This window comes from Hesperophylax consimilis, chromosome 3 (assembly GCF_061612785.1).
Source record: "Hesperophylax consimilis isolate HC1 chromosome 3, BYU_Hcon_1.0, whole genome shotgun sequence".
Taxonomy (NCBI): Eukaryota; Metazoa; Arthropoda; class Insecta; order Trichoptera; family Limnephilidae; genus Hesperophylax; species Hesperophylax consimilis.
In genome coordinates, this window is record NC_142838.1 from 32,775,921 (window position 1) to 32,789,322 (window position 13,402).

The window sequence follows — 13,402 nt, forward strand, 5'->3', positions numbered from 1 at the left end:
TATTTACATACATATCGTATTACAGTATTTATTGAGGGGTGTGCAGTATTTTATAACAAAAGTATTGTCCTTGTTCAATGGATCACTTGCTGAATTAATAATAACTGTCCATAATTGGTTTTTGGTGATTGAGAATATTGGAGAGGTAACTAACAGGAACCGTCCACATTATTTGCTAAAGGAGCATGAGTAGCATGGTACATTATGCCAAACTCTCTCCCTCCTTCATGCTTTATCACACATAACAATATATCGCTTGACCACTTTAATATGTACCCCTCCCTCCTTCTGCTTTGCTTGTTTTATCACACATAGTCACTTTAACATCTACCCCTCCCCCTTCTGCTTTGGTTGCTTTATCACACATAACAATATATCGCTTTTTCACTTTAATATCTACCCCTCCCTCCTTCTTCTTTGCTTGCTTTATCACACATAGTCACTTTAACATCTATCCCCCCCTCCTGCTATTGCTTGCTTTGGCACACATAGTTGACCCCTTCCCTTTCACTTATGGCTTCAGTTTTAATAAAAATAAAAATAAATGTTTCTAGAAACGTGTGTCCCGCATTAGAAGGCAATATTTCTGGACTGGAATCCCGCGCTCCCCCTTCAGCCTGGTGGTGGCTTTGCCGGAGCCCTACGGCCTGCAACGCTTGTCACTGAGGCCCGAGGATGACATCCACCGCAGCCGGCTCAAGGGAAACAACGCCACCCACTACTTCAGGGGGCAGCACTGGCGGATACATCCAGACTGGTAGGCCTTTTTATATAAATCTAATACGTAGCCTGCTTGTGTGAAGTGTGGCAAAGAGATGAGTGTATATCTGTATCTGTGCACTTACGGCGGAGTGAGAATAGGAAGAATTCCATTCCTAAACATAACAGTGGTTACGTTAGTACAGTGTAGTTGGGTGATTAATGCAGGTGTTTCTTCCTCAGGTTATACTGCCGCCATCATGAAAAGACCTTCACAACTCCAGAGGATGAGCTGTTGTACTTCTTGGACCGAATGAGGCAGCAGGGGTGGCACTGGCCTCTCAAGCCTCGTCCCCCTGAGCACATGCACTGTAAGTACCTATAGCTGAAATGGTTTCTCAGACACACTCAGATTGTTTACAGACTTGCCGAGGTATGCAGATATGATCAAATAATCGCTTTCTTATATTATGTACCTATATTTTAGCCCTGTTAAACTTTAAGAACCTATTCCCCTTCCCCCCATTGCCTTTAACTTCATTAAGTTCTCCAATGGTAGGGCCGTAGTCCAGTGAGAATTTGAGTATTTGAGAATATAGTACTCTCTCACTAATCAAATGCAAAGGCAAGTGTCCAATTAGTGAAAGCGGCAAATGCTTAAAATGGAAACAGGTATTTCGTAAAAACAAATACAACTATTGATCTTTAATTTTTTAGTATAAGGTGTCATATTTGTACCTGAGAGAAGACAAACAAAAAATGTGGCAGAATGAAACAAACAGAAACACATGTGACAGTTGCTAGAAATGTCCTGAAACAACAATAATTAACCCCGGTATCTGGTAAAACGGTCAGCGAAAGCAAACCAGATGGCGGTATAGTAACTGAGTGCGTAAGAATAAAATAACCTAACCTGTCGGTGTACACTTTGCACGGTGTACTTTGGCTAGGCCTGGCGCTAACCTGGCACTTGAGTCTAGGCACGAGGCGGACTACTGAAATTTGGCATATGAATAGGCTAATTATCGAGCTTGATTTTGTTCTATCAACTAACAAAAATAAAAGGATTATTGTAGTTATTGTATAATCGAGTGGCGGATACTGAGAGAGTACTGTACAAGATGTAAACATTTCAAACTTCATTTGCAATGCCAAAGCGCGAGCTCTATAATATTTTAAACTACCAGCTGCTTTTACAATACTCTGTTAGGCCTTTCATTTTTTTTTCAGTCTTTATTCAAAGACGGTTATTTTGTGGTTTTATGACCTTTGAAATGCGACGTGTTATTTTAATTTTTTCAATTTGACTTTTTATTTGAACATTCAGTTTTTTTAGTCTTTTGTTGACCATAATCCATTTCATGACCTTTCATTCGCATTTTGTTATTATAACTACTGTTCTTCTAGTTAATGAAGTCTTACTTTTCTCGAACTAAGAATATTTTCAAGTGACTGTCTTATAATGTGTGCGTTGCAAAGATTTACTAAGAGGCATTTCTTTCACCTTTGATTCAATCAGTGTTCGAAGTTGAGTAATTCTTTGGTTCCGGAGTATGTTTTATTTATGGATGTTTAAAGAATGCAGAAGCAAATTTTGAGATGTAAATGATTCTCAAAATGTCCACAGCCAACACAAGCACTGGCAAGGCTGAGCCTAAAACGGAGAAGGATTCATATTTCTGTGAGTAACGACTGATGTTACGGAATGGATAGATATTTTGTACTTATTCGTGTGCACATTAGCTTTTGTCAAGTGTTCAGTTTTCTCTTAGCGACGGTTATTACATATGACCATTCCTGGAGATTTTATACAGAAATAATATTTAAGTAAATGTAGAGGAAAAGCAGAAATGACGTTTAGTATAATTTTACTATTTCTACGGTGATGTTCATCGGGAACCGCATTCGACACTTCACTGCATGTTTGTGCTTTGTGACTTTTGGTTTTTAGTGTATTATTAAATTTCTTTTAGTTTTTCTTTGATTGTTTTGCTTACAGATACAGATTATAATCATGGAATCATTTCAAATGCCGGTGGTGTGGATTTGAATGTGAACCCTGAAGGAGCGTACCAATAAACTATTCACTGTGTTGACTACCAATTTTTCTGCATGTCATGATTTTTTTGCACTGTGAATTTTAGATATAACTGAATACCTACCGAACACATTCAGAAGTCTATTGTATAGCATGTCCGTGTGAAATAAGCACAAATAATTTAACAATGGCACTTCACCTCAATTTCTAAATGGCACTTATTATAATCCCCCAAAATCTTCACTTTTCCTATTTTTTGTAAATTCCATTTTTGAACTCATATCAATAAAATGATGAATGCTTTAAAGCTACTAAAATCATGCAAATGATTTGACCACCACACAACAATTCTATGTATCATTAGAAATCAACAAGATTCATCTCATTCACATATTTTTCTCTAATATTATTTTTTCCTTATGTTTATTTTATCTTATTAAGACAGATTCTATACACTAAGGCTACCAATTTATTGTTTTCACCTGTTAACTAAGATCCACACATTATTTATTCCCCTTCTTCAAAGCAAAATTATGATAAAAGTACACATTGAGCTACATTAGCAATTTATTTATTCATTTTACAAAAATGATTTATATACACAAGCCTCTAATATAAACATTTCACTTGAGGCAACAAAGTACACAATTTTTTTAGTGTATCAAAATTTTGAATTTAGGATAAAAATGAAATACGATTTGCGATTTACCACCTAAGGCTTAAAACACATGATATTGTGGAATTAGAGTTTTATCAGAAATATGTGTAATTTAATTCTTCTACCTACATAATGAAATATTTCTACAACTGATTCATACGTCTTCAAGTACCCACCTTCTCTGGCCAAACCGAACTCTTTGTTTCAGAAGATTCCTACTGAGTTCATCAGAATGATTTGAAATAATATAATTTTTATCTAAATTATTATGTATAAGCTTTTGTATTATTGGCTATTCACCTTCCGAATTTTTGATGTGATAATAATATTGTGATCTATAGGTGACCGTAGTCTGATGCAGGCGGTGGTTTTTGATGCCCGGGTGACGGATTGGTTCTCTCAGAACATAACCGGCTCCAAAGACGAAAAAGGGTAAATATTTCGTATTTTATTTGGCATATTAATTACGTAAATCCGATTTAGATGCCTTTTTATAGCACTTCATGTTTCAACAAAAAATGTAAAAAATTTTCTGTTTTATGAGTTTTGTGTCCATGTTTTTATATTTTTGTTATGTGTTCAATTAGATAAAAATTAGTTTCAAATATAAACAAATTTTACTCAGATCAGAATAAGTGTATGAAAAGTTTATATTTGTCATATGGAAATTATATAGTTTCAAACAAAACAACAATCATTAAATGTGTACTTATGTAGTTTCAAAATAAAACATCACACAACAACAACAACAAAATTATGTTGGTGACAACAAATTTTACACTAGATAGCGATTAAATTTCGCTTTCTTCCTTTAACAAATAATTTGATGGTCTTGTGTCTCATCTTTAAACACTTGTAGATGAATCAGTAGCTTCCATATAAATGCCTCGTTACTAGCATATGGGGGGTATAAAAGCAAAACCGCCACCATCCACACTTTGTTCATTTTGATCTTAAGACTGATAAGTAATCTATATTTCACTCTCTACACCAGAGGTTCCCAACCTTTTTTGCCCCGTAGACCACTTGCCAAAAATTTTTTTTTTCATAGATCCCCTGCCTACTGAATATTGAATTTTCCTAAAACTATTAACGCCCCATGTGATAATCATTTATTTTTTTCGTTAAAAGATTCCCTTCCCTTGCCTGTCCAACAACCGGGTGGCGGTATAGTTCCTCTGTCTTTATTTACTTTGAATGAAGCAGAATAAGCAACGGTAATTTCTTTCTGTAGCTGGCCCTACAGAACTGCCCCTTAAGTTCTTTGTCAGTGCTTATTCCGGTCAGTCTTCTTGTCACATGATATCCGATTATTCAATGTTTCATTTCCATAGTAAAAATGTCCTCAAACTTAGTTTTGAAGTCTGTGTGAAGTGCATTTAAATGTTGAACATTATTATTACTCTGGACGTTTTTCAAAAACAAGTTGGGGAACTAGGAAAATTCGCGGCTTCTAATGTGCAATGTTTTGCTCTAATATATTAATTCTGACGAGAAAAGGAACGTAGACTCTATTTATATACCTCAATTAACAACTTTACGAAATATAAAAATACAAATATTAAATAAGTAATTTCTCAGTCTATTATATTTGTGTTAGATCTATTGTGTCAGTTACGGAACTCCTAAATGTTGACTTGAGGTAAATGGGGGTCCGCTCGTATGTACCCCCATTTGAATCTCGTGGACCTCCAAATTTTTTTCTCGCTGACATAGACCCCCAGCAAGCCGATATCGACCCTTGGGGGTCCATATAGACCACTTTGGGAACCTCTGCTCTACACCATGTAATCTTAAAACCAAAGCAGAAACCCCTCTAAGCCATTCTAAAACGACTCTTAAAAAGGTGGTTGAATGCATAACCGCCTACCTTCCACCTTTGAAGAGGTTCAAAAGCTCCACTTTCGAAATGCACCAATCATGAGCCAGAAAATATGTCAGTACTTTGCAAATTCAATATGGCTGCCGTGCTGGTTGAAGTGCAAAACTATAACAAATGTTCAGGTTCAAAAACGCCACTATGCTGAGTTGAACTGCAAAACCTCCACCATTCAAAATGCATTTGTTTTTAGAGCAGAAATAAACTTTATAAAATGGTTGATTTGAAAATGTGAATCTAAAACAAACATGAACAAGCTTGCAATTTTTAAAAAAAGGGAAATATGCAAATGGTTGTGGTTTAAATGCGAAAATTTTGCTTTGGTGGTTAGTGGCGATTTTGATTTTACCTTTCATATATATATATAATGTGGATATCTTGCTGGAATTTCATAATCAGTCATTATAATTTGCATTCAATCACATACAGATTCGTATCTTGTCTCATCCAAGCTCTTTGCTTTTTACAAATAATTTTAATAGTTTTTAGAATTCCTTCAGGACGGTTTATGATTTTATAAAATATTCTGCCAAATTATGGCAGATACTTATTAGAGGAACCCAAAATTGCTTTTGGATTTCGTTTAATATTTTTTACTACTGCCTAAATCTTTGTCTGATTTTTCATATATTTTCAGGGATAAGAACTGGTTAAACGCGACGTTTATTATAATCTGTGTGTTCATAGAGGGCAGAAATTAAGTTATTTTAAAATACGCTTTTCGCATGTTATGCTTTACAATATTAAGACAAATTATTTATTTGCGCCCGTACATACGTAATACGAATACGAATAAATAGTTTGTCCATATAAAAACTCAATTCTTTCAAGAGAAGCATACAAATACAAAATTGTATTTATGATTCAATCCAGTATTGTATTTGTATGCCTCCTTTCTTTTCTCCTCTCTTTTATTTGTAAGTCTGTGACAGACCACGCTGTAAGCGCGCTATATTTGCGTGGCTTGGCTGTTTCATTGCCATCGCTTATTGCATATCGCTTGCCATACATTCCCATTGGTAGTGTATGGCGAGCGATACGCTGAAATAGGCCAAGCAATGATGTGTATAGCTTAACCTTTTGAACGCGTTAATATGCTCCGTTTTATCTATACCCGTACGCGGTACATATTTTCAAATACCTATGCATGCAATTAAATGTCAAATTATAGCATTCTGGCATGATTTATTGGACTATATAGACAGAACAGATTATTCTCCACAATATGAAAACAAATCCTCGTGTGTCAACACTCTTAGATGTTTATAAAAACAAAAACATAAAATTTCATACAAAGACGTACCGTATCTTTTGAATGTGGTCCCGCCATTCACTCGGCGTCATAAATAAACCACTCTCGGTGTGTGTGTACTTAGGCCACTGTGTTTATAGACACAAGTGGGACACCATGATCACTTATCATTCTTAGTTATGAAAAGTTGTGAATGACAAACTAGTACTAACGCCATCCGTTGACAAAAATGTAAACTAAAGGACTAAAAGGCGCGAAGAGGCGCACTTGGTTATCGATCTTTTTTTATGAAATAAAATTTTATTTTTGAGAAATTCTTGTAGATGTCAGCATCGTGATAGTTCTACAAATGTCCAAGTGAGCAAGAAATACATTTATGACGAAAGAGAGCGGGAATATCGGCCGTCAAAGTTGCCGTATCAACTGTTGATACAGCCGCGTGTGAGTATAGACTTTTTGCCGCAACAACAGTTGATACGGCCGCGTGCAAAGAGTTAATGTGTCGCCTACCTTATTCATATGTTTTATTTTCAACTTAATATCATGTAATTTATTCAGATGTACACTTTTATATGGTAGACAGAGTATTGCACTTACTCACTTGTTCAGCTGAAATAAATTAACAATATTATCATATTGCGTATACAGGCGCAAACAAATAATTTTTCTTAATATTTTAAAGCATAACTTGCAAAACTAAGTGAAATAATTAATTAGAGCCATCTCGTCGCCCCAGTGCTTAATTGTCCAAACGACCATTTTAGCGAAAATGAGTTTTTAACGCAATATTGTTAAGGATAAAATTACGCGTCGTTCGATGAAGAAAAAATAGTTTTATCAGCCTGCTACAATTAATTATAAGCATTTTAAAATGTCAATGTCCACAACAATATTCTAAAAGTGAGTCCTTGTTTGGCCAATCTCCTTATTAGGCCAACCTCCTAGAGTCGAGAATTAAAATTGCGTGCTAGTTTGTTCAAACTCCACCAACCGACCAATTACAGCACGATGCGAGGATCACGTGATGTCGCCATCTTATGTTTTTACATTCCAACGGTGTTTGTTTAATGGTGTTACGCGGAAGTAAAAAAGCATTTAAATATATACCAAGGAGTTTTTGATTGACAAAACAACAGGAAAATGTCAATTACTAATTACAAAAGTGCATACATACGCAGCAGTGCGGAAATAGAGCGGTAAGTGTTAGTTTTAAAGATCTCTATCAATACCAAACTTGTTTTGTTTTTTACATTGCAATGAACTTTGTAATACAGCGTGTTCACATTTCTGTTTTCGCTCAGACTCTACTTTTTGCAAGTTTTTGCTGTCAAAATTGGTTTTTTGACTTTATTCATATTAATTCATATTAAACTAGTTAGATTAGTATTTCAATTCGAAATTTTCAGTATATCCGTATTTGTATGTAGCCGTTTGAGATTTACAAATTGATCTATAGTGATTAGGCAGTTTGTTGAAATAAATTATAGTTATATAATAAATTATTATTCTGATTTTTTCCTCATTTGCGTGTTTTGGGGTTTTGATTACGATTCTGAGTACCAACCAAATACCAACAAAAACGGTAGGATTTTAATTTTTAGCCAAAAAAACATGTATAGGTATATTATTCACTGAAATAATTTGCATAAATTTCATTTAATTTAAGTGATTTAGTTTTTTGGCCACGCGTACTGTTTAGGCGCCATTCTATGGGAGCACTCTCCCCAATAAAGAATCCATTGAAATGCTTGGAGTTAGTATATCAGACCGGCTCAAGTATCGGGGATCCATAGAAGCCCGAGTAAATCAGGCTTCCAAGAAGCTGGACGTCTTGTACACGGCTAGGATATCCTTCAACAGTGACCAGCTGCTGACCCTGTACAAGTCTCAAGTCCGCCCAACAGTTGAATTTGGGAGCCACCTCTGGGCTGGTGCCCCAAAATACTTAATTAACCTACTTGAATCTGTGCAAAGGAGGGCGATCCGTCTGATTGACAATCCGTTGTTAACAGACCGATTGCCTTCTCCAATGCATAGACGCAATGTGGGCATGCTGTGTTTGTTCTACAGGTATTTCAATGGGCCTGCTCCAAGGAACTAGCAGCATTGATCCCTGATGCACCGGTGCACGTGCGCGAAACTCGACGGACACGAGCGGAACACCCGTTTACGGTTGACGTTAGCTTCATGAGAACGGGTCGTTTTTACGACTCGTTTTTTGTAAGTCGGCTCGTATGTGGAACGAGCTACCGGCATCTCTCTCCTATAATCCGAGCCTCTTCAAGGCCCACATTAATAAATCCCTTCATACAGCCCCTACCGTAACCCGCCTCACAACGCCGCCCAACCGGGTGGTTACATAGTTCCCCTGTCTGTACACTGGCAGGGACGCTCTTGTGAGGTGTCACATAAAAAAAAAATCTGATCGTAAGAGATTCAGCCTACTGCGGTCATCTTCAGACTGGTACAGATATTCCTTAAACTGTGCTTTATTTACATTAAATTTAGGGAGGGGGATTAAAAGGGGTGGAATGCAATGATTTTATTCAAATTATATGGATATCACATTTTCGTTGCTATGTCGTAACAACGAAGATGGAAGTCTAAAGATGGTTGATAGGCTAAACCCGGTCACGGTCAGAAATAAAAAAAAAGTTGGACATTGTTCAATATATTATTATCATGGAAGTAAATTATTATAATGGAACTGTTGAGTACCTGGCAGGCGTTTCAATGCCACTCAAAGAAAGATTTGTCCCGCATCCCACGAACCCTCTCCCCTCACGGATTTCTCTCACCCTTCCCTCTTTCAGTCCCTACTGCTAAGCTACAAGAAATAATGCACACATTTTTATAACAACTCGAGCGCCACCTATTATACAATCTGAATGCAAATTTCATAACGCCAGAGTTCACCTTTACGTATGGAAAACTTCGCCGGCGTGCGCAAAGCAACTCACCAAAGTTTCATCGCAATCGGTTGAATGATATAGGAAATAATAAGAGAATCTTTACACAAATTTCACAACGCTATAGTTCAATATAATATAGGGAAACCTTCGCGGGCGTGCGCACAACTCAAAGTTACAAAGTTTTATCGCAGCCGGTAGAGTGGTATGGGAAATAAGATGTGAATTTGTATATAAATTTCATAACGCCAGAGCTCACTTTTATGTATAGAAAAAGTATATTAAATAAGAAGGAACAAACAAAGAAAAAATCACTTTTATAAATATACATATATATAGATTTCACCACGAATTGTCAGTATCCAAAATAGAAATATTGAAAATAAACTCATCCTGTATATAACTAAAGGTGGTCGTTTGAACAAACAAGCACGGAAAGTTCTACGCAAAAGTTGCCCTATCTCCAATTCCAGTTTGTTCAATCTCCTTTTACGAAATTCTGGTGGTGCGTTTTTGTTCAATCTCCATTTTAAAATGTAAAAAAAGGTATAAAAAACTATCCTTAGTCAATTTACAAAGAATTACTTAAACTGATGAGACCTTTAGCTTGACGGAAATATCTTCATCTTAAACACCTGTCATAATGTTTCATTGAAATAATTAAAGAAAACCTCCTCCTGTAAAATTTGCAAATGGTCGTTTGGACAATTAAGCACTGAGGTGACGATCTATAAAAGAGCAGATTATGAATTCTTTAAAGTTTACCCTTAAATAAATAAATAAACATACACCATGTCAGAAATTACGTTTCAACAAGATCGGCGGCCATGTTGGCTGTCAGTTTCTGGGCATTTATATAGGAAGGTGTTGATTGGATAGTTGAGAATGAGACAAAAGACCTTTGTTTTTCAAACAAATACTGCAATTGTTGCTTTCTAATAACCTTTCTCTTGCAATCATTTGTGTTAATATTATCCCCCATTGTACTGATCATTTTATTGGATTAGCCCAAGCCCCATTACAATGCTGATGGTATTATTGCCAAGGTAAAGTATTCAAGCAATAAAATTAAATAAGAGCATGGTTTGTAATAATGATGATTAGCAAACAATTGAAATTTCCTTTATAATGTCATTGTTGCGCTTGCAAGACAGGCTATGTGAGTTTTACCAAATTTTACAGGGGTAGCACAAAATGCATTCAACTGCGTCTATAAACAACGTTTGAATGAGTATTGTGCAATAATTTATGCAAGTAAAGTAGTTGGGCCCAATTTCTTAATTTTTTTTGTGTAAAAAAAACATTTTGCTGAAATCTGGCACATAGCCGTTTTTGCAAGTGCAACAACGATGTGTTTCTTCAAATAAAGTTTACTAGAAATTAGAAACTTTAAAGTCTTCGTAAAATAGCATACATGTCTTAAATATTACATATCTACAATATTGGTGTGAATGGTTTTCGTTAAATAACAATGCAATCTTCACAACAAAACACTTTGTCTTTATTTAGACTAGAAACTCTTATGACCGGGAATGAGTGTGTAGGGCGGCCTAGAGGCCAAAGTCCTCTCTATTGTGTTCTCTAAATCTCTCTGTTGATAGAAACCAAATAGCCCACCTCTGCTCTGAACATTGAGAGGCAAACCCAAACCTATTGCTATATACTATTGATAACTATCAGATAAGTCTGTAACCTATAAACTATGTACATATACACTAGAGCCATCTACGGCTTGTAGTTCAAACTCTCACAAATATTATCAATTTATGGAATTAAGAAAGATAATTTTACCATTCCCCGATGAGAATTAAAATGTAATGTCACTGTATTTCCACTTACACATCATATACTTGTATACATGAATACAACATGTGTAATATATATAAATCACAAACTCAAGCATCAGTACCTAACTACTTTGCTTTGAAAACAGAGTGTGCGGGTTCGCATTCTGTTAAAAAACATATTGTCTTATTTTATTCATTTAACCAACATTTTAACATATATTATTATATGTATTGGTATATTTTATAATTGAAAATAGTCTTTATGAATATAAGCAGAATTAAATTAAAATAATTTGAAGTATATTAGTAAAATACACAGTCGATTCCGGGTAATTGGTGCACAGGTTTATCGGGACAGCTGGTTATTTGGGTCGAAACCCAAGGAATGGAAACCAAATAAAAAATATCATTTCTTGGTAGAATCAGAAACAAAGTAAATAAAGAAACATGCCAGATAATATACAATATAATTATATCACCACACTTTAATTAGTGTTCAAGTATTCTTTTTCTCTGCAATAAAGAGAAAATGAAAAAAATGCAAATACTGCAAAATAAAGCAATGCGGATAATACTTAAGCGCAACATATACACACGGATAAGAGACATGTTAAAGGAGCTGAATATTTTGACGGTGAAGCAAACTGTGTATTTGAATGTACTTATTTTTATACATAAAATTAACTTAGGGATGATGTCTAAGGAACTGAAAAGAAAAATAAATTACAATAACGAGATACACGGACACGGGACGAGAAATTCTAAGCAAATTAGATTGCCAACAAGAAAAAAAACAAGCACCCAAAAATCTCTGATGTACCAGGCCGTTCAACTCTATAAAAAAATCCCGAAGGAAATTGCTGTGATAGAAAATATTAATAAGTTCAAAAATGAATTAAGAAAATATGTCTATCTCAATTATTAATGTTTCTTTTTTTGTGACTTTATTGAAATATTTAAAGAAAGATTATGTTTGCCAAACAATGTACATGTTTATATGTTTATAAAACTATTAGCACACACGAAGATGTGAGCTAACTTAAGATTAATAAATAAATAAATACTAATACTTATTTACTCGTCGTCTGGGACACCATTCCGTTTAATCGCGATAATTTCCTATCTGTTGTCGATGCAAAACGTGTCTCAGTAAACGAATTTTAGTTTAGAAGAGCGGTCTTGCGGTGAGGGGAGGGTATGCACCGTGATACGGAAGCGCGGAGTTCATTCGGCAGTAATTTGGTAGATTTTGTCCATGCCGGCTGTTCACTGTTCATTATTATCAAAATTTTAATAAAGTTTAAAAACACATTTGAGAGAAGTCGAATAAATGTATAACGAACACATATTAAAAAAAGCTCAATAATTACATATATTTTTTTACTAACCTTAAACTTTGCTTATTTAGGCCAGATGTATCCCAATTAGGCAGAATCGACTGTACACATTGATTGACATGGGAGGCGTAATTTGTATGCCCTGTTTCTCCAAAGCAGTGACGACCACGTGGCTTTAGGATCCCATTGTCACATTCCTTGATTTTCAAAATAAACTTTCATGTGGCAGAAAAAATTCGTACCTTTGCAATTCTTACTGGTGTTTTTTAATAAATGTTGGTAACAATATGTGTTTATAAAAATTTTTCTTGTTTTATTTTATCAATGCTGCAATTTGGATTTTATATTTCAGGGTGGAGATTTAATAAAAAATCATGTTGTCAATTTATTATTCTTGAACATGCAGCTCTGAGGATAAACAAACATAAGAGAGAAGTCAAGGAAATTTTACAACTGAACCCTTTTGAAGTCATTTCAAGAAATTACCATATATTGTCTAGAATAAAGGAAACTCTTAGTCATATTGTAAATTATTTAAATGAAAGCAAAATCATTTATTATGTATATATTATGTAAATATGTTGAAATGATTTCTATATGTATATCTTCCTGATCCTTAACTTCTCTCGATGTTTTAATTTTAATTTTACAAAATACCAACAAAATATCGTCTATAATTTGATAAATCTTATATTTACAGAAAACAATTTATCCAAAGATTTGGGATAACCGTTGCCTTTGTGTCAACGCACAGTGGACTTACTCGGTGGCAATCTTTTCCACATCCGGACGATCCTCATAATGCAGAAAGGTACTTATCACTATAGTATTATATTTATCCTT

General features: G+C 35.0%; 1 protein-coding gene across 6 annotated transcripts in view; it reads left to right on the top strand.

The window, feature by feature from the left end:
• stj (voltage-dependent calcium channel subunit straightjacket) overlaps positions 1-13,402 on the top strand; it is a 52,926-nt gene that overhangs the window by 19,051 nt on the left and 20,473 nt on the right. For 3 of the 6 annotated variants that reach the window (XM_089650423.1, XM_089650427.1, XM_089650443.1), the window contains 5 exons: positions 555-757; positions 943-1,070; positions 2,327-2,380; positions 3,737-3,827; positions 13,260-13,370. In XM_089650423.1, the coding sequence (XP_089506549.1) occupies positions 555-757; positions 943-1,070; positions 2,327-2,380; positions 3,737-3,827; positions 13,260-13,370 (587 nt within the window). The remainder of the gene's footprint in view (positions 1-554; positions 758-942; positions 1,071-2,326; positions 2,381-3,736; positions 3,828-13,259; positions 13,371-13,402) is intronic. The other 3 variants (XM_089650432.1, XM_089650447.1, XM_089650448.1) reach the window with 1 other exon arrangement.